Source organism: Equus quagga, chromosome 10, assembly GCF_021613505.1.
Source record: "Equus quagga isolate Etosha38 chromosome 10, UCLA_HA_Equagga_1.0, whole genome shotgun sequence".
In the NCBI taxonomy this organism is placed as follows: Eukaryota; Metazoa; Chordata; class Mammalia; order Perissodactyla; family Equidae; genus Equus; species Equus quagga.
In genome coordinates, this window is record NC_060276.1 from 19,672,287 (window position 1) to 19,693,422 (window position 21,136).

General features: G+C 39.8%; 1 protein-coding gene across 5 annotated transcripts in view; it reads right to left on the minus strand.

Annotated features, from left to right (window-relative positions):
* The window catches only part of SLC25A14 (solute carrier family 25 member 14), a 51,465-nt gene that overhangs the window by 9,073 nt on the left and 21,256 nt on the right, over positions 1 to 21,136 (minus strand). For 2 of the 5 annotated variants that reach the window (XM_046672558.1, XM_046672562.1), the window contains 3 exons: positions 20,037 to 20,172; positions 13,528 to 13,608; positions 11,882 to 12,573 (listed from right to left, as the gene is read on the minus strand). In XM_046672558.1, coding sequence (XP_046528514.1) covers positions 12,532 to 12,573; positions 13,528 to 13,608; positions 20,037 to 20,172 — 259 coding nt within the window. In that variant the 3' untranslated portion in view covers positions 11,882 to 12,531. Of the gene's footprint in view, positions 1 to 10,837; positions 11,655 to 11,880; positions 12,574 to 13,479; positions 13,609 to 20,036; positions 20,173 to 21,136 lie in introns of those variants that run through there. The other 3 variants (XM_046672559.1, XM_046672563.1, XM_046672561.1) reach the window with 3 other exon arrangements.

The following is a 21,136-nucleotide window of genomic DNA, read 5'->3' on the forward strand; positions in this document are numbered from 1 at the left end:
GGGTCCTGCCCTCCACAATGTAAATGGGACATCTTACGTAGTGAGTGTGCATAAAATGTAGGAACCTGAATTAGATTCTAAAGCTTGTCTTTTCCCACACTTCATGGTGTTCAAAACAGTGTTTCTTTGGGAAATAGCCTATCTTGTGATTATTTCCATTATTACCCCTCCCAATCCACCACCACCTTTCTAACTCTGTGGTGCCCCGTCCCCTCAGTTGGGCTCTTATGTCACTTGTAACTACTTGCTGATGATAAACCACAAATTCTGAGACAGTGTAAGGGAAGGAAGAAGGAAAGGGGTAGGTACCAAGAAAGGCACTGCCAAGCTTTCCACACTGGACCCACTTTACTCCTCAGAGCTTGACCTTCTTTCATTTACTCCCAAATTTGCATTTTCCTAAGAAACTTAGTCACATAAGAGTACGCCTCCAAACTGGTCCGGGAGACCAGCTGAGGAGCAGGTGCCTCACCCTGCTTTCTGTGGATAAAGAAAATGACTGTCGGCAGCTGGGAACTATGCTCAGGCTTCCTCTGGGCAATCCTGGCAGCAGAAATTCAAGAAAAGAATGGGGAAGACACCCAGGAATGACACTCAACCTTCCTGAGGTTCCCTGTAACCCTTTCCTCAACCTCCTGATCTCCAAAGTGGATTCCTAGAAAGTTTGTGTCTTAAGGCCCTAAACTAGATTATTTCCTTAGAAAGCTGCTGAGTGGACAACAAAAGAGGGCAAGAAGAAACCAAAAGGGTATGGATTAATTTGTCTGGGATTTGGTGCCAAAACCACCTTGGAAGGCTAACCCCTCAATATCTCTGAAATGAGGGCCTGAGGATGCACATGAGTCCAATGTGTAATGGCTAATTCCAAGAGGCCCATGAAAATTTCCATTCAAATCTCAAACTACAATGTTCAGAACCTGGATGGAATCCGCCATCCTCCTCTCAAAAGGATGGCACCATACCAAGATGCTTTGCACTTGGGTTTAAATTCCCCTTCAGTCTTAGATTAACTACCGGAGCTTGCTTTCCTTAGTTGTTTAGAGATTAATGATCATCCCTTTCAAATTTTGTACTCTTAAAAATTCCCTTCTCCCTCTCCTCACCCTTTACCTTCACCCCAAAAGGCCTATTTCTCACTGATCTATTCTAACACATACCAACTCTCCTTCGGTAGGCATTCTTCCAGTTGCTCTGCTTACCACTCTGGCCCAGAGGAGGACTGTGCTTGCCTTCATCATAGTAGGCTTTGTGTTCCTACAACTGAAGAACTTTTTGGCTCTCAAGTGGATGATGGAACCCAATATGCCTTGAAGTGCTGAGCACCAGCAAGTACCAGTTATGCCAGCAATAAGGCACACTCTTGGATTGGGTTATGAGTTACTCAAACTAGGTAAAACACAAACAGTAACTGTGTTTTGGGACAGAACTGAAAGCAGGCTCAAATCAATGCCCTCCTTATTGGTGGTTCAAACCTTACTCTCCTGGCCTTGCTGCAAAGGACTGATCTTGCTGAGGTAACAGGTAATGGAAATAAGTTACAGGAGAAAGGCAGGAGCTGATGGGAAGCTAGGTGATTGTTGTGTTATTAGGTTCAGTCTAAGAAACCCTGCTATCCCTGGGAGTCAGTATGTGCAGTGGAAAATTCACAGGCTTTGAAGTCCAACAGACTAGTGTTCAACTTATGATTCAGCTGTTTAAATTCTCAAAGCTACAGTTTCCTCATTTGTAAAATTGGGGTAATAATGCCTACCTTATACGGTTATGCTGAGAATTAACTCAGATAATGTAGGTGAAAATGCCTAGTAAACTACAGCACATTGTTTAATGCTCAGAAAATGTTCTCTTCCTCTTCCTTAAAAATCCTGAATATTAAAACATCCAACTGACCAATTTAAGGGAGTCTGTCATATCTGTAGATATTACGACCTCTAGGGCAAGGACAATTAGGCTCCAAACTGTGAATTCCTCAATGCCTGAATAAGCTTTTTGAAAATGAGTGATGAGAGGTGACAGGTTAAAACAAACAGTAAATATAATACATTAGCAGGATCAAGACAGAGCAGATACAAACAAGTCACTATTATCATACACTTGGGTTTAAGAGTAACCATATAAGAGCACTGTGTTTAATAAGCTACCAAGAGCAAGGATACAGAATGCTATGCAAAAGTCTAATGGCTTTCTTTGGCGCAGGCTCCTTCACAGATAAGGGAATGCACTGGAGAGGAAACATTTAGATTTCATTCATGCATCCACTGTTGTCTCCTGATGGACTTGCAAAGAAGCCAAATCCCATTCAGCAATTTGATCAAAGTAAGAAAAAGATATTAAGACCTCATAGGACAGAATGTAGGTCAACCGGTCCCATTTATAAAAACTGTGACACGACTAACTTTTATACTAATTCCTCGGGTAGCTAACAGTATGCATAGCACTCCTCAGTTTCAGAGGACTGCTCTCAAGAACATAAGAACACACAGCCCTCTGTACAGGGGCATTGTGAGTGGTCTCACAAGTGTTAGAAGCAGGTTGCCCTGATCTACCCACACTTTCCTGATTGGCCACATGACCAATAAGGCCATCCCTGAGTGCTGGCCAGCCAGAATTAATTAGCCTTGGGATATCTTCTCCCTACACAGAGAAGTGTTCACTGGTTCAAATGGGAAATGAACTCGTGACTTTGATTTCATTCTCACTTGCTCAGTCACTGGCCAAAGTGAATAGAGACCAGTGAAAACAGCAGGCATAAGAGATACTTCAAGGATACACATAGAACAAGAGGAAACATGGTGTTTACAGCTGAGCAACAAGAGCAGCAATGGACCCAAGGCCAGACCACAACTACTTGGCTGCTGTCAGCCACTCACTTATTTTGTGACTCCTTCAGTACCTTCCATGTCATCCTTCAAACTGCTGACTGGTCTGGAAATTTTCTCCTTTTAATTAAATCTTCATTTGTTAGTTCTTCAGTCATATAAACTCAATGATAGTACCTACAAGTGTCAACTGTCATTCATTAATCTGTCCATCCATCTGTCTACCTACCCCACAAACATTTATTGAGAGCTAGGTGCTAAAATTGCCCTAGCTTTGCTGGGATTTCTTTTAGAGATTTACATTGATGTATATATGGTGTTCATTATTTTCTGATTATAAAAGCATTTTGTTTTCATTTCAGAAATTTTTGAAAATACAGAAAATCATAAAGTACCCATAATTGTACAATCCAGAGATGATCACTTTTATTCCCCTCCATCTGTTTTCTTCACTTAACATTATATTGTGCATATTTTCCTATGTCATTAAGTTTTCTTCCAAAACATGACTTGTAATGGTTGCAGGTTCTTTTCAACATATGAGTATATGATATTTTAACCATTTCCCTATAGTCGTACATGTATATTATTTCCAATTTCTCACTGTTATAATATCACTATAAATACCCTTGCTCATAAATCTTTGACACATCTGTTTAATTCCTTAGGATAAATTCTCCAAAGCAGTATTACTAGGTCAAGGAGCATTAAACACTTATAAGAATTTTGACTCATATTTTTGCTGGCATTTCTTGAAGTGTAATGTTTCCTTAGGATATTTGCTAAGAAAAGTCAAAAGTGAGCCACAAATGAACAGACCACACCGATACAATTATCTCAAAGAAATAAAAGTGCATGGCTTCCTGAAAGCATAAACCATACCAAGAGGGCTAACCAGTTATTTTTTACAAAAGGAAATCTATTGATATGTCCTACTGCTGGAGTTAATCTGCAAATTTAGAAATCTGGACCAATGAGACACAGCAGTTTAAGAACACCCCTCACAGTACAACTGCATTATTGACAAAGCACTGTGTGATATGCTGATAGCAATTTCAGTGTGTTTTCACTGTTAAAATTTTCCAAAGTAGTTGCTTTGCGCAATACCATAAAATGCTAAGTAAGCATAAGAAATGAAAACATGATCACACGGAGCCAGGAGACAGGTCTTGACACAGTTGAATCCTTGAAGCCATAGTCTCGCAGCGTTGCTGAACGGGAAAGATGGGCTCCACCTAATGGATCAACTGCGGCAGGGTAAAGTGCATGACAGTGCAATATGCTACTGCCCAGCCATATGTTCACTGGATTTACAAGCTGTTGGGACCATAATCAGCCACTGAGCTCAAAGAGCCCTCTCATGAGGAGTCCTAGAAACGGCCATTGCAGCTGCTTAGGATGTCAGTCTGTTTCAAGGCACAAAGTAGTTCCTGCTTCCTTCAAAATGCCTTCTACACAATGGGACAAGCAGGATGCATTTGCTCCAGAGCACTGGAGGGACTAAAATCATGTAAGACCAAGAGACTGAGGGAGGTCTCTTTATTTGTTTAGGTGTGTTTTTATTTGTTGTATGTTCCCAACAATCCCATGATCAAATCATATTTCCTATTTTCTATAATAAATCCCTATCGGTTCCAGTTCTGTCTCAATTGTATTGACATTAAGGCACTAAAAAGCTGACAAACACGCTGAGATAACATAGTCATTGGTCCAGTAAAATGCCACACTGTCTTACAAAATTGTTCATTGTGCTTTTACCACTCATAATATTTTTACAGATTTGCCCACTGAGCCATTCAACAAATATTAAGGCACTTCTTATAGAAAAGCAAACTGGTGTCATGTCATCTCAGAGGAGGTTTAAAAAGTAAGAAAACCAGGGGCTGACCCAGTGGTGTTGTAGATAAGTCCAGTGTGTTCCATTTCAACAGCCCGGGTCCCTGGGTTCGGATCCCAGCTGTGGACCTACACCACTCATCAAGCCATACTGTGGCAGCAACCCACATACAAAATAGAGGAAAGATTGGCACAGATGTTAGCTCAGGGCTAATCTTCCTCAAGCAAAAAGAGGAGGATTGGCAACAGATGTTAGCTCAGGGCCAATCTTCCTCACCAAAAAAAAAAAAAAGTAAGAAAATTAAAACAAGAAATTATAGCTGAATGGCTATGAGGTTATTTCAAATGTGAAAAACAGACTCATAATTCAAAATTCCAATCACCACTTTAAGATTACTAGGTCCCTTAGTAATTCTATACAAGGATGTGTTAAATTGTTTTTCTTATTTACTAAATAAACAGGAGAGACAAGTATGCATGAAGGCTGTTTATAGTGAGTTAGCCACAGCCCGAAATACAAGGGAATTCTGATACCAAGACGTTGAATAGAAAAAATGAAATATCCTTTTAGGGAAACCTCAGGAATTAAGATTAATGAGGAGCAGCTATTCTGAGAAGATGTGAAGATACTTGTTTTTTTAAAAAAGCAATTTTATTACTCTAACTTACATGCAATATCCTGACTGGGCTAGGCTAACAAAAATATTTATTCCTTAAGTGACATGCTTTAGTGACTAGAAAGGAAGTATTTATAGTCAGGTTCTTAGTTGTTTAATCATCCCCCCCATAAATTTATTTATAGGCCTAACAACATACTTCTTTGCATTGGAGGAGAGAGGGCAAGAAGTCTAGCCCCATGTCCAAATTATTCAATGTAAACTAGTGGCATCTCTATCAATAATTCCAAGTTCTTCAATAAATAGTATAATATACAACAAGAACAAGTTCCTGTGTGTGTGGTGAACTGTGCTTACTTAGACTAGAGGAAGAAGGGGTGGGCTAGTGATGAAGGAGGTTGTGGAGAAGAAAGGCCAACCAGGCAAAGAGAGGGAAGCAGTAGAAAGTGGAGAATAACCGGAAATGATATATTTGCAGTTACAGGTCTCCAGGAAAATAATCCTAACCCAGTACTACAGTTAAGTGTCAAAGAGTTACCAATCACAACAACTAGTGACCTTCTTTCTCCCAGGATGCTAGAAAGAAAGGGGAATTAATGAAATTGATATTCTTTACTGCTCACCTGCCATAAACTTTAAGTGATCCTGGACAAGCCTGAGTCAGTACACCTCCAGCATAGTGATCATAAGCATGGGCTCATGAGCCAGACTGCCTGGCTACAATCCTGGCTCTGCTATTTTCTAGGTACAAAGTATCTTACCTTTCTGTGCCTCGGTTTCTCATCTGAAAAGTAAGAATAGTAGTACCTACCTCATAGTGCAGCCGGAAGGATGTAAACAGAGTTTCATAAACACAATACACCTAGAACACTATCTGGCACATAATAAAAGCCATGTATATATTATTACTATTATCTGAGTTGTCTCATGCTCTACCCTCTCAAGAAAAGGGGGAAAAATGTTGAAAGTGTTTCCATCTTATAGCCTACATATTTTGATCATTTTATCCCTTCAAACCTGGGTTCTCCTGATCAGAAATGCCAGTTGTTTGATCTTCAGGTTACTGGTAACATGATGGATCTGCTCATTCCAAAGGAAAATATCCATGTCATCAACTGGAATTAGAGGAACCAATCTATATTTTGCTATCAAGAAGCTCCAGTGAAATCCCTCACAAGCCATCCTAATAAGCTAAACCACATGCTGGATTTTTTTAAAAAACAGCTTTCGGGAGGTATAATTTACAGACTTTAAAGATCACCTGTTTAAAGCATACAATTCAGTGTTTCTTAGTGTATTTACAGAGTTGTGCAACCAACACCATAATCTAATTTTAGAACATTTTCATCCCCAAAAGAAACCTTGCACCCCTTAGTGGTTCCTATTTCCCCCCAGCCCTAAGCAACCACTAATTTACTTTCTGTCTTGATGAATTTGCCTATTCTGGACGTTTCATATAACTGGGGTCATATAATAGGTGGCCTTTTGTGTCTGACTTCTTGCATTTAGCATGTTTTCAAAGTTCATTCATGTTGTAGCTATGTGTCAGTGCTTCATTCCTCTTTAGGGCTGAATAATATTCCATTGTATGGATAGACCATAATTTGTTTATCCATTCATCAGTTGACAGACATCTGGGTTGTTTCCACCCTTTCGTTATTGTGAATAATGCTGCAGTGAACATTGGTGTCCAAGTATCTGTTTGAGTCCGTTTTCAATTCTTTAGGGTATATATGCAGGAGCAGAATTACTGGGTCATATGTAATTTTATGTTTAGCTTTTGAGGAACTGCCCAACCGTCTTCCAAAGGAGCTGCACCATTTCACAGCCTCTTCAGCAACGTACAAGAGTTCAGCTTTCTTCACATCCTCACCAACTCCTGTTATTGTCTGTCTTTTTGATATGCTGGGCTTTTTACCTAGGAAAAAAATTATTTCTCTTCCAAATCAGTGGTGCCTACTCATCTTTGTGTAACTCTTTCACTCTGAGTTTTTTTTAATTAATAGACTTTTTTTTAGAACAGTTTTAGGTTTATAGATAAATTGAGCAGACAGTACAGAGTTTGCATTGTTTTGTTTTTTGACAAACAAGATTTGAACCAAGGTCCTCAGACTCTTTAAAGATACTTTCCTTGTACTCATTGACTCCAAAAGATTTTCCTTCTCAGTCTACCTTCTAAAGACACTGGTGGATCTATTTCATATCCAATGTGCCCCTAAAAAGTTATTTTCCAATCAAATTTGCAATTCAAATATACGACAGCGAGCTTGCTACTTAAGGGAATTCCATGGTGAACACTTCTGTGAAATACTGAATTCTTCATACGTGAAATAATCCCCTTCAAATGTCATATGGCAAGAGGTAGACCCTTGTTTCTCCCCGAGGCACCCTTACTATGTAGCCTATTTCACTATTGAAATGGGTTAACCCTTAGTGTTCTGTCAATCAAAATACTCTATTCCTCCTATTGGCCACCTGAGGGGATAATGGATTAATCCATGACTAAGAATAGGATAGGATACTACACCATAAATAAAAATAACAAGTCAAGGCCCGGCCTGGTGGCCTAGTGGTTAAGTTCATGTGCTCTGCTTCAGCAGCCTGGCGTTCACAGGTTCAATCCCAGGCATGCACCCACACACCACTCGTCAAGCCATGCTGTGGTGGCATCCCATATGCAAAATAGAGGAAGATTGGCACGGATGTCAGCTCAGGGACAATCTTCCTCACCAAAAATAAAATTAGATAAAATACCAAGTCAAATTCTTTAATCTGAACTATCTGCCCATGATTATGGCTACTATAAAGGCAGCAATACTCAAAGCTTTGGTAAAGATCTCATCAGCTTCAAACTTTTTCTTCAAATTTTATCTTGAAAATATTGACCCTCCCTGCCCTCTTTACTCTTTTTCTATCAACAGAATATTAGCCTTTTTTAGATAACTTCAGGCTGGGTATTTAGTCATCGCCAGTGTCCTCTGTGATTTTCTCTCCCGATTGTTTTCTACGGGACTGTCTCAGGCTCAGTTCTTGGATCTCTTTTCTTGTCTATTGACACTCACTCTCTTGGGAATTTCATTCAGTATCTCAGGTTTAACAATCATCTATATGCTGATGATTTCCAAATATACATTCCTAGCCTTATACCTCTCCCCTGAAACTCCACACTTCTATGGCTCACTGCCTACTCCACATCTCTTAAAGTCTAACAGGCACTTCAAACTTAACACATACAAAAAATTATTGCTTCCTCCTACCTCCCCCCAAAAAATACCTTGTACTTTCCAGAGTCTGCTCCATCTTTATGGCAATACTGCCCTTCCAGTGGCTCAGGCCTTGGACTAATCTTTACCTCTGCTCTCTCTCTCTCTTACAACACACACCCTATCCCCCAGCAAGTCATTATTTGCTCTTTTCCAAAATATAGGAATTTCAACTATTTCTCATGCCTCCACTGCTACTACCCTCATCCAAGCCACCATCACTTCTTGCTTGAATCATCAAATTAGACTCCAGGCACACTCTCCCCTCAGAACCTTTGATTTGCTTTAGCCCTAGATTGGCTCCTTCTCTCACCTCCTAGAGACTTCAATCAAATTTGGCTTTCTCAGGGTGCGATCCTGCCAATATTCCCCACTCCTCTTCCCTGTTTTATTTTTCTATAAAGCATTTATCACCATCCAATATACCATATAGTTTACTCAGTAATCTTTTTATTATGTCTTCCTTCTGTAGACTAGAAGCTTCACGAGGCAGGGATATTTGTTGAATGAATGAATGAGTGAATGAATAATCAGTTTAAAAGATTAAATCCATTTCCCCAAGCACCTCTATTTTCCCTTAATAACCTCTTCTTTATCTACCATCCCATCATTATCTAGTAATTCAAAATTTAATTTCATTCCATTTAAATCCCACAGTATTTGAAACTTTGCTATATTTTAGACATTTTATCAGATTTTTGGATATGGATCAATTCATTTATTCATTTCACAAATATTCACTGAGTATATATAACTGTGCTAGGTACTGAGAACACAGCAGTAAACAAAATTGGCAGAATCCCTATTTTTACGTAGCTTACAGACTAATAAGAGATATAAATATCAAATAATCATACAAATATAATATGTAGTTATTGAATACATGGTCTAAGAAATTATAATGAGGAAAGTTATTTAGATTGGTGGAGAGAAAATCAATGAAAGGTTTCCCTGAAAGAATAACACTTGAGCTGAGGTAAATGAAGGTCAATTTCCAATATATATAAATCCTTCAAGAAACTATCTTTCAGCTATACCACTGTGAAAAAATGGCTTCCTTTTTGCTCATCTATTTGGGAATGAATAGAGTATCTGACTGGTGTATTAGTCTTAAAAATAAACAACAACATACCACTACACACCTATAAGAATGGCCAAAATCCAAAACACTGACACCACCAAAAGCTGGCGAGGAGGTGAAGAAACAGGAACTCTCATTCACTGCTGGTGGGAATGCAAAATGGGACAGCCACTTTGGAAGACAGTTTGGCAGTTTCTTACAAAACTAAACATACTCTTACCATACAATCTAGCAATTGCACTCCTTGGAATTTACCCAAATGAGCTGGAAACTGTGTCCACATAAAAACCTGCACACGAATGTTTATAGCAGCTTTATTCATAATGGCCAAAACTTGGAAGTAACCAAGATATCCTTCAGTAAGTAAGTGGATAAATATACTGTGGTACATCCAAAAGAAAAAAAAGAAAATGAGCTATAAAGCCACGAAAAGACATGCAAGAACCTTAAGTGCATGTTACTAAGTGAAAGAAGCCAATCTGAAAAGACTATGTACTGTATGATTCCAGCTATATGATGCTCTGGAAAAGACAAAATCATAGAGACAGTAAAAAGATCAGTGCATTCCAGGGATTAGAGCAGGGGGAAGAATGAATAGTCAGGGCACACAGGATTTTTAAGACAGTGACACTATTCTGTATGATACTATAATGGTGGACACATGTCATTAGACATTTGTCAAAACTCAGAGAAAGCCAGCCCTGATGGCCTAGGGGTTAAAGTTCAGTGTGCTCTGCTTCAGCGGCCTGGGTTCAGTTTCTGGGCGTAGAACCACACCACTCATCTGTCAGTAGCCATGCTGTGGCGGCAGCTCACATAGGAGAACTAGAAGGACCTATAACTCAAATATACAACTAGGTACTGGGGCTTTGGGGAGAAAAAAAAAGAGGAAGATTGGCAACAGATGTTAGCTCAGAGCAAATCTTTCCCGGCAAAGAAAAAAAAAATTAAATTTACATTTGTAAAAACAACAACAACAACAACAACATAGAATGTATAACATCAGTAGTGAACTTTAATGCAAATGACGGATTTGGGACGATAATGATGTGCCAATGTAGATTCATTGATTGTAACAAATGAATCACTCTGGAGAGGAATTTTGATGGGGGGGAAGCTGCGCGTATATGGAAGTAGGCAGCATACAGGAAATCTCTGTACTTTCTGCACAATTTTGCTGTGAACCTAAAATTCTCTAAAAAGTAAAGTCTACGAAAATTAATTTTTAAAACGTAGTACTTTAGACTGATACTTAAGAAGGTACTGTGGGGTGGCAGACTGAGACAGGGAAGAAATCCAATAACTATGTGCTAGTCTCAAATATGCCACAATCTGGCTATGTGACACAACAAATTTTCTTAGTTTTTCTGGACCCTATTTTGCCTACCTGTACATAAAGGGGAGTAGATTTCAGTGGGTCTTAACCTTTTTTGGGTTGCTCCCCTCCAGGCTACCCTCCACACTAGGGTTATATTCCCCAAAAATAAGCTGGTTACATTATTCCCCTATTTTAAACTTCCTTTGCCTGCCCCCTCCCCCCAGGATAAAAGTCAAACTCTTTCTTAAGAAATATAGAAATTTTGTATCCTACAGGTCTAGGGACCACCTGCGCCAATTGCCTGTGACAAAGCAAATGCCTTTGCCCCAAATAAGGTTAGGATCTCAGGTGATGGGATACAAGAATCTCCATTTTCACAAGATCTCCAGGCAATTCTGCCTCAAGTGGTATTTGAAAACCACTGCCCTGCATTTCAGCCACACTAAACTTTCCCCCACACTCCCCTGTCTGGAACATTTTTCCCTGCCTTATCCACAGGATAACATCTGCTCTTTAGCACAAATATCACCTCCGTTATGAAGCCTTTGGCCAATCCCCCAGGTAACTGGCTGTTCCCTCCTCTATGCTTCTACAGTACTTTGTTCATCTTTCACATAGTACTAAGTACCCACTATAATTATCTACTTACATGTCTGTTCCTCCTACTATAACGTGAACTTGAAAACAGTGACTATGTCTTACTCATTTTTATACGCGCAGCATCTAGGACATAACAGACACACAATAAATGTTTATTGAACAAACGAACAAATGGATAAAGACAAAGAACTCAACTATTCATTCCACAAATATTTGAGTGCCTACCATGTGCTGGACACTATTATAACACAAGAAAGTAGCCAGACCTTTTTCCCCGTAAGGCAATTAGAATTCTAGACTCCAGGTTCCATTTTAAGCCTCCTTCAGCATTTTATCTGTAGAAACTTCCCAATGAGCCACTTGTTCGCTTATTCATGCTTAGGAAAGAATGACTTGCCTGATGTTTACAAGGGAGTGGTATTATGACAATAAATAGCAGTGGGAAAGCACAATGCAGTTAGTCTATTCCCATAAATGTGCGTTAAGAATCCTGACTCAATTTCACAGTCACCTTCTCTTTATCACTTCTGGAGAATGTAACTTAAAGAGTTGGCAAAGAAGAAAATAGTAAATGAAGACAAAGCCAAAGTGATTCTGCCAATAATTACTTTAATGAGAACCAAGGTCTATAACATACATAGTGGTAACTGCCCTGGCCTACGCCTTCTGCTCTAGCCCAAGTCTGGGGCTAACCAACTGCATTTCATCCACATTTCAAAAGAAGGCCATTTGGAATGTCATCCATCAGTATCCATCTTCACAGAAGATACCAATCTGGGGCCAGAGTCTCAATGTTAACATTTCCTCTCATGGAAAAGTTAACATGGTAACACAAACATATGAACAATTTTGAACCATCCTATCATTCTTCCATCAGGAGGCCCTTGGGAGACCAATGGTTCAGTAAACACAACTCTGTCAAAATACATTACAACACGGAAATAGGGAAAAGAAAAAAGTAGAAAGGTTGGCAGGGCTTGGCTCACATATAATTCAGTCCTTAGATTTGAAGCCTCTTGAGTTGCTCATATGTAATAAAAAACTGAGGAGTAAGTCATGGAAGATCACTGGGTTGATACTAAAAGCCAAACCCAGTTCTAAGACTATGCATTGCATTCTCTTAAACCGAGGTACTTAGTCTGTGCTATTCTAAGCTGCACTTGCTTAAAAATCATTTTTAAAATAATACTTGGCAAATTAAGCATGCGCTGAGTGCCCACCATGTGCCTGTTATGATTGTTGGCATTTAGCAACACAAACAGATTAGAACTCTAACATACTTACAGTCTTAAGGGACAAACAGGACACACACACACACACACACAAATAACCAAGAATGTCAATAACAACATAGGATTCGGTGCTAGAGTAATTGTTACAGACATTAGGAGATCAGAGCAAGAAAGGAGGGAGATACTATCTCCCTCAGCCTACAGACTCCACAAGGGTAGGGAATTACTTTTCAATCCTGCAATGCTTATCACTATACACACGACACCACACACAATATCAAACGCGTGGCTCTGCACATAGGAGGCACTCAAACACAGCTAAAGGAAGAAGATTCACCCATGGGGAAAGAGCCCTACTTGGCTCTGGATTCCTTTGCCCTATGAGCGTTTGCTATCTCATTACTTCCCAACTACTTTGGTCCTATAGTTAGAAGTAGGAAATACTGACCACCTCAGCGAGAACATTCTTGTGGGCATCTCCCAGCAGGGTTTCCAAAAACTTCAGAGCCCCTTCTAGGTTGGCTGTGTTTGTTGTTGTTTTGTTTTAAAGAGGAAACTTTGGCATATCTTTTCTACTCCCTTTAGTTTGTATTGGACTCCAACTGACAGATGTTTCTCTTGGTTCCATCCTCAACAGTCACTATTAGAATGCTTAAGTTTCACGCTTGCCTAAAGGCTTAGATAATCACATTTTCCTCCCCATATCCTACAATTACCTGGGAGCTTGAAGCATTTGCTTTCATTCTCGTGTTCTAAAAGGATACAATGATGTTCCAGGGTCCAAGTCGAAGCCAGTTTGGCCAAAATCCTTTATAGAGTGCAAAAAAGCCCTCATGTTTCCACATCTGAGGAAAAGATATAATCAAAAACAGAGTGAATTTCCCTTTCTTTTTACATCTGACAATTACTTTTATTTTAGTACTCATCTTCCATGTCCCTCCCCAACAACTATGGCACCATGAATGGTCCTTTTTTCTAAAGACATACATTTTAAATTCATATGTAGTCTAAATCCATCCACCCACTCATTCAACAAATATTTACTAAGCACCTACTATATACAAGGCACTCTTGTTGATGCTGGAAATATAATAGCAAACAAGAGAGAAAAAGTGTCCGTGATAGCCAGCCTCCAAGATGGGCCCCAAGGAGAGCCACTTCCAGTTATTCACGCCCTTGTGTAGCCCCTCCCACAATACATCAGGATTGGTCTGAGCCACCAATAGAATATGGCAGTAGTGAACTTATGTCACCTCCAATGCTGTCATAAAAGACATTTTATACATAATAAGGCTTCTGCCTCTCCCTTGTTCTCTCTTGGATGGTTCAATCTGGAGGAAGCCAGCTGCTATGTCACGAAGAGAAAACCACGTGGTGAGAAACTAAGGCCTCCAGCCAACAGCCAGAGAGGAATGGAGGCTTCCTGCTAACAGCCACATCAGTGATTTTTGAAGCAGATATCCCAGCACCAGTCAAGGCTTGAGAAGACTGTAGCCGCAGCTGACATCTGGACTACAACCTCATGAGATACTAAGACAAAGGCACTCAGCTAAGCTGCTAGTGAACTCCTGACCCACAGAAGCTGTGAGATAATAAATGTTTGTTGTTTTAAGGCACTAAGTTTTGGGATAATTTGTTACACAGCAACAGATCGTATACAGTCCCTCCTTCTCATGGAGTGTATACTCTAGTAGGGCTGACAAATACAAATTGATATATATTATATCCAGAAATGATAAGTGCTAATAAGAAGAGTAAAGCAGGGTAAGGGAATAGGGAGTTGGGCAAGTTACTATCCTTCTCGGCATCTGCTTCATCACTGTAAACTCTGTGTAATGCCATGTTCTACTTCACACGAATGCTTTGAGGATTACATGAGGAACAATGTGAATTGCTTTGAGTTTGGGTTTCCTGTTTTATACACTGGGGATCCTACACAAAGCAACTGAGTGGTTATGAGAATTAAATGACAAATTATGCATACCAAAAGTGATAAACTGTTGGTGTCTGCTGAATTCAGCCAGCAGAAACAGTTCATACTTAATCAACAAATATCTATTAAGTAACTCCTGTGTTAGGCATTGTCTTAGTCATTGAAAAATGTTAATTTGCTGTTCTACTGGTAAGGTAAAACCCACCACTACACTAAAAAATTTATATATTTGGGTAAGACAATAATATGAGAATCCAGACTTGTAAATATCCCTTATCTCACCCTGTAGATTAAGAACACTGGAGATAATTATCCATACTAACCATTTTTTGGAGCAAATAGTAACACAATAAGGGTGCTATTTATGGAAACTTAGTGGTAATATGCTTCCCCCAATGGATCTTCGACAAATGCTGAAGGTCTCGCACTAAAACTGATGTTTGAAAATTGTGAAAATCAGCCAAAAAAAAAAAAAAAGCCCAGGATTCAGAGAACCTAGAATCAGAGACAGCTGAAGTGACATGGGATCTTAGAGATACAATCCAACCCCATCACCTCTCACCTGGACTACCACAATAAGCCTCCTAACTGGTCTACAATCTCCATCTAGAAGCCAAAACAATCTTTTAAAATTATAAATCAAATAGTGTTACTTTCCTGCTTAAAGCTCTCCAATGGCTTCCCAGTGGATTTCATTCCAACTGCAAATTTTCTGCAATGACCTACAGGATCCTACACGATTTAGCCCCTGCCTCTCTCTCCAGCTCCATTTCCTACCACTTTCTCCTTCATTCACCACACTCAGCCACGCCAGCCTCCCTTTTAACCTTTGAACATGTCCAGCTAATTCCTAACCCAGGGCCTTTGTACCTGCTCCCTCTTTAAGAAATGCTTTTCTCTCAGATCTTCACATGGCTGCCACCTTCTCATCATTCAGACCTCTGCTCAAATGTCACCTCCTTACAGCCTTTTCCTGGCCAGCCGAGTTGAAGTCGTTCCCCATCACCATCTCTGAGACACTATGTCATGCTGTTAGTTTCTTCTTAGCACTTACTTCTATCTAAAATTATACTGTTTACTATTTGTGTGTTTATTGTCTGTCTCCCTCAACTAGCATGTGATCTCCAGCAGAGCAGGGACTATGTTTGTCTTAGTCACCATTACCTCCCCACCACCAAACAGTCAGGTACAGTAAAGTGTCCAATAAATATCTGAATAAGTATTTTTTGCACAAATGAACACACACACATAATGAGGGTCTCTAACACTCCCGTGAGCCATCTGAATCCTTATAAAGCTCCAAAACAGTGACCAGCTTCTTCACAACGTTAGAACTTGGAGGCACACTTTTTGGCTTGAGGTAGTTGTGTGTAAACAAATGAACTTCTGTAGACAAACAAAGACAACAGGCTACTTCATGAAGTTATGCAGATTCATTCAATCAATAAATAATTTGCTGTGGATCAAGTGATAAACAAGATGCACATGGCCCTGCCTTCACGGAACTTAGAGTCTACTGGGGCAGACAGACATTAAAAGCAATTAGAATAAAATGTAACAAATATGAATAAATGTGATAAAGGCACACAATGGAATATTATCCAGCCATAAAAGGAACAAAGTACTGATACATGCTACAACACGCGTGAACTCCGAAACATTACGGTAAGTGAAAGGAGCCAGTCAAGAAGGTCACACATTATATGATTTCATTTATATGAAATATCCAGAATAGGTAAATCTGTAGGGATAGAAAGTAGATTAGTGGTTTCTTAGGCATGTGGGAATGGAGAGATGATCGCTAGAGGGTACAGGGTTTCTTTTTGAGGTCATGAACCTGTTCTAAAATTGACTGTGGTGACGATGGTTGCACATATCTGTGAACATACCAAAAGCCACTTAGAAGTGGTGAGTTTTACGATATGTGAATTAGTCCTCAATAAAGATGTTTTTTAAAATATAATAAATGATATATAACAAAGGAAGTACACGAACTATGTACAGATAATCCAGCTCAACAGTCAGGGAAGGCCCTTATGAAAAAGTAATGAGATCTGAAGAATGAGTGGGAGCTAGTCAAGTGAAAGGGTATTTACGGCAGGGTGAGGGGCATCTAAAAAAGTATCTGGCACGAGTGAAAACTTGGGGATGAAAGTTTAGCACTAGAAATTGTTCAGGATGTCTCGAATGCAGAAAAAAAGTAGCAGAGATAAGGCTGTAGAAGTAAAAAGGGGTCAAATCATATGGAGCCTTGAGTCAATGAGAAGTCATTCAAGGGCTTTAAGATGGAGGTGATAGGATGAGATCTGCAGCTGCTCTTTTCTATGTCAGTGATGAATGCATGACTCCATTCACCAAAGTGTCTTGGGACTCTTACAGATGAAATAATAAAGTATGACACTATTATATATCATGACAATACAGAGTGAAGTAGTTTTAAAGAACTTTAATAACAAGTGAGTGAGTGAATATAAGTACTTAAAGGTTATTGTCAACATGAAAATATGTCTCTGCTGATATGACAGAGCACAGTGGTTACAAGGACAAACCTCCGAATCAGACAGACCCTGTTTGAAATCCCAGATCTGCCACTTAGTAGGTGTGTAATCTTGAGTAAATACTTAGCTGCTCCGAACCTAAGTCTCCCCATTTATAAAATGGGAAAGAGAATACCTACTCCGTAGGGTTGCTGTGAGAGTTAAAGGAATACTATAGTATCTGGCATATAGTAAGAATTCAGTAAATGCTAGCTATTACTATATTATTGTACCTTCTCTCTCTTCTTAGCCAACCTTCTTAAAAGAGTATTTTACACTCGTCTACTTATCACCACTTCCTATTAGAATTTAAGTGTCATAAACTTTTTTGACAACCTAGAACAGTACCTGGCACATAAGACACTTACACATTTTTTGCACTGAATGAATGAATGATTAAACACACTCCTCAATGCACAGCAATCTGGCTTTTGCAAACACCAATCCAGCAAAACCTCCTCTAGAAAACATTAAATCCAACACACACTGCAGTTTTTATACTGGATCTCTCTATTGCATTTGACATTAAATAACTACTCACCCCTTCTTGAAACTCATTACACCCTTGGCCTCCATGACATTACGCTCTTCTAAGTTTCCTCATATCTTGAACTGTTATCTTTTGGTGTCTTTCCTGGGTTCCTCATCTGCCCAGCCCTTAAAAACTGGTGTTCCCCAGAGTTCTTTTCTTGGCCCTGCTCTTCTCGATACACCAGTGATTGTCAAGTGAAAGGTTGAGCAAGTCAGAAATACCAAGGGAAGGCTTTTGCCAAACTCTACTCCCCAGGGTCTGACAATCACTGCCTTTGCAAATCACTATTAACAGAAAAGTTTTATAATACTCCAGTGTGCTGGGAAGGCAAAAAGGTTGTGAACTCTTCTACCTGCTCTCCTTGGTCTCCCCCTCCACAGTTATAAAACACCTGTACACCAGTGATTCCCCAGGCTCTTATCTATACCCCTGAACTTTCCCCTAAATTAAGACTGGGGTACCCAAATATATCCACTGAATGTTCCTCACACACCTCAAACTAAGTGTCCAGAACTGTAATGTCCCCCACAAAACCTGATCCTCTTCCTGTGATGCCTCTGTCAATGAATGCCACCACATGGTCATCAAACCCAAAACCCGGGAAGTCATCTTTGACACCTCCTTTCTCCCATACCTTTCCATATCCAGTCAACCAAATCCTGTTGACTTTATCAACTAAATTATTCTCAATTCTATCCCACTTTCTACATTCCCATTATCATGCTCAAGTTCAGGCCCTCATCACCTCTTGCTCCGATTACTATAAGAGGCTTCTAATCAGCTTCCCTTTCTCCTAGGTCAGTGGTTCTCAAAATGTGGTCCCCAGGCTAGCAGCATCAGTACTGCCTGGGAACTTGTTAGAAACGCAAATTCTCAGATCCTCCAGACCTACTAAATCAGAATCTAGTGATAGGGCCTAGCTATCCGCATTTTAACAAGCCCTCCTGGTGATTCTGATGCACCTTAAAGTTTTAACAACTACTGATCCAGGCTTATCTCCTTACATTAGTGGTTTTCAACCTTGGGTGAACATTGCAATCACCTGAGGAGTTTTAAAAATATTGACACCTGGATCCTACCCCCAGCGGTTCTGAATTCATTGGTCTAAGGTAGACACAGAAGCTGTGAAGATTCCCCAGATGATTCCAATGTGCACCTAAGATTAAGAACCACTGTCTTAGATCCAGTCTCCACCGGGCCAGAGTGATTTATTTAAAATGAGAATGTGACCTGATTAAAATCTTTCAATAGCTCCCTGTCGAGTAAAAAAATGTCCAAGCTCCTCATCATAGGATTCAAATCTTTTATAACCTAACTAACCCATAGCCACCAACATGAGGAAGGCACCATGGTATAGAGGTTGAGAATGTCAGTTTGATGTCTAATGGTCTGAGTTGAAATTCCAGCTCTCCGACTGACTAGCTGTGAAACCTTGGGCAGATTAGTTAACCTCTCAGTGCTTCAGTATCTACCTCATGGGGTAACGGTGAGGATCAAATAAACGAATACGTGTAAGTCTCCTTAGGACAGTTCCAGATACGCAGTAAAGCACTCAACAGATGTAATTTATTATTATTCAAGATGCCACCATTTACAGGGAGCCTATCCCAAACTTCCACATCAGACTGAAATTTCCTCCCATAGATCTCTGAGTTTATCACTTACCAAGTGGTGTTAACTGTTTATACACATGCAGTACACTATAATTTCTCTGTACCTACTAAAATGATGCCTGATACATAACAGCTGTTAAACTAAACTAATAGCAGAGAAAGCATATGGCGATATCATATTTTAGTCCCAAATTTGTTTCTTGTAGAAGCATTATCACCAGTGATTATATAATACATTTATGATATTCAGCTTCCTACAAACATGACATAGCAGAAATTTCCAAAGCCAAAGTGTGAACAACACGGAACTGAAATCGAGTACCGGATTTTCTATTACAGGGTCTCTGTCTTGTCTGAAGCAGGCAAATGTGGGATATAAGTCCTTTCTATCAATAATTCTCATGGAGCTACTGATAAAAGTGTCCTACATTCTCAAGTGTTCAAATTGGAATAATTCTATTAAGGACCACTGTGCACCAGCAGATCACCAAGGAGACAGCTTGTCTACCTGAGAATGACTCTCAAAGGCTACTAAAAATATACATAACAATTCTGCCATCTTCAGAATGATTATGTAGCAACTACGAACAAGGACTGAAAGAAGGTCTGAGGCATCAAAGAAAACCAAAAATGCAACCCAAGCCCACAGTGTGCATACCTTTAAAATACCATCCAAAGTGCCCTTATAGAGGTCCACATGTCCCACAATTGCCCTCTGGTTCATCATGCGAGTTCGAACCACGTCAACTGGATTGGAAGCGAGAGCCCCAGCCAAGCCGCACGTAAAGCTGGAACTAAAGATGAAAAGTTGAAGACGACAGATCGCCCCACTTCTACCCCTGCTCACTAAACAGAAATTAGGCCAAAGATAAATGTACAATAAGACAGACTCGTCAGATAAAACCTAGCACTTGCTCTTTCATTACAATCTAAAAAGAAAGGAAATCTTTTGTAAAGAGACATCATTCAAAAGTTATCCCCTTCATCCTTCAATCCGAAACTCAGAGAGCCTTTTTCTTTGTTCGTTTTTTTTTTGTGAGGAAAATTGGCCCTGAGCTAACATCTGTTGCCAATCTTCCTCTTTTTGCCTGAGGAAGATGGTCCCTGAGCTAACATCCATGCCAATCTTCCTCTACTTTGTATATAGGATGCCGCCACAGCATGGCTTGATGAGCAGGTCCACGTCCGGGATCCAAACCTGCAAAACCTGGGCCACTGAAGCAGAGCACACAAATTTAACCACTAAGCCATTGGGCCAGCCCCAGAGAGCCTTTTTCTTTTTTTAAGGGTGAAGTTTATAAGTCTAGCAAGATTCCTAAGCAGGAAGTGCCATGCATTATCTATTAGTTATGGAAATTTTTCAAACCACAGCATCATATGCCAGATGCATCTGAGTAGTAAAATATCATAAAAATTGCAAGATAAAGAAAACGTAGGATGAGATCACCAAAACTGTGGTTTCGTTTCATAGGCCCTACAAAATTTCACCCTTTTTTTTCTGATTCTCCTTGAGAAAAGTTTGCTTTCTGATCCAAAATTAACCAAAGCAAATAACAGATGAGCTTACTGGATATAGAGGCCAAGTGTAAGAACAAAGGAGAATCCTACAGACATGTGACAGGCTGCTGTATTAGACGCTGCCCCCAAGTACCAAAGTGCCCGTAGCATCTGGGATCTCTGTACACATATCAGAAGGCTTGCAGTTTTGGTGCTAAGAGAGACAAGGTATTTAGGCCCTATGTACCCATTATCAATTAT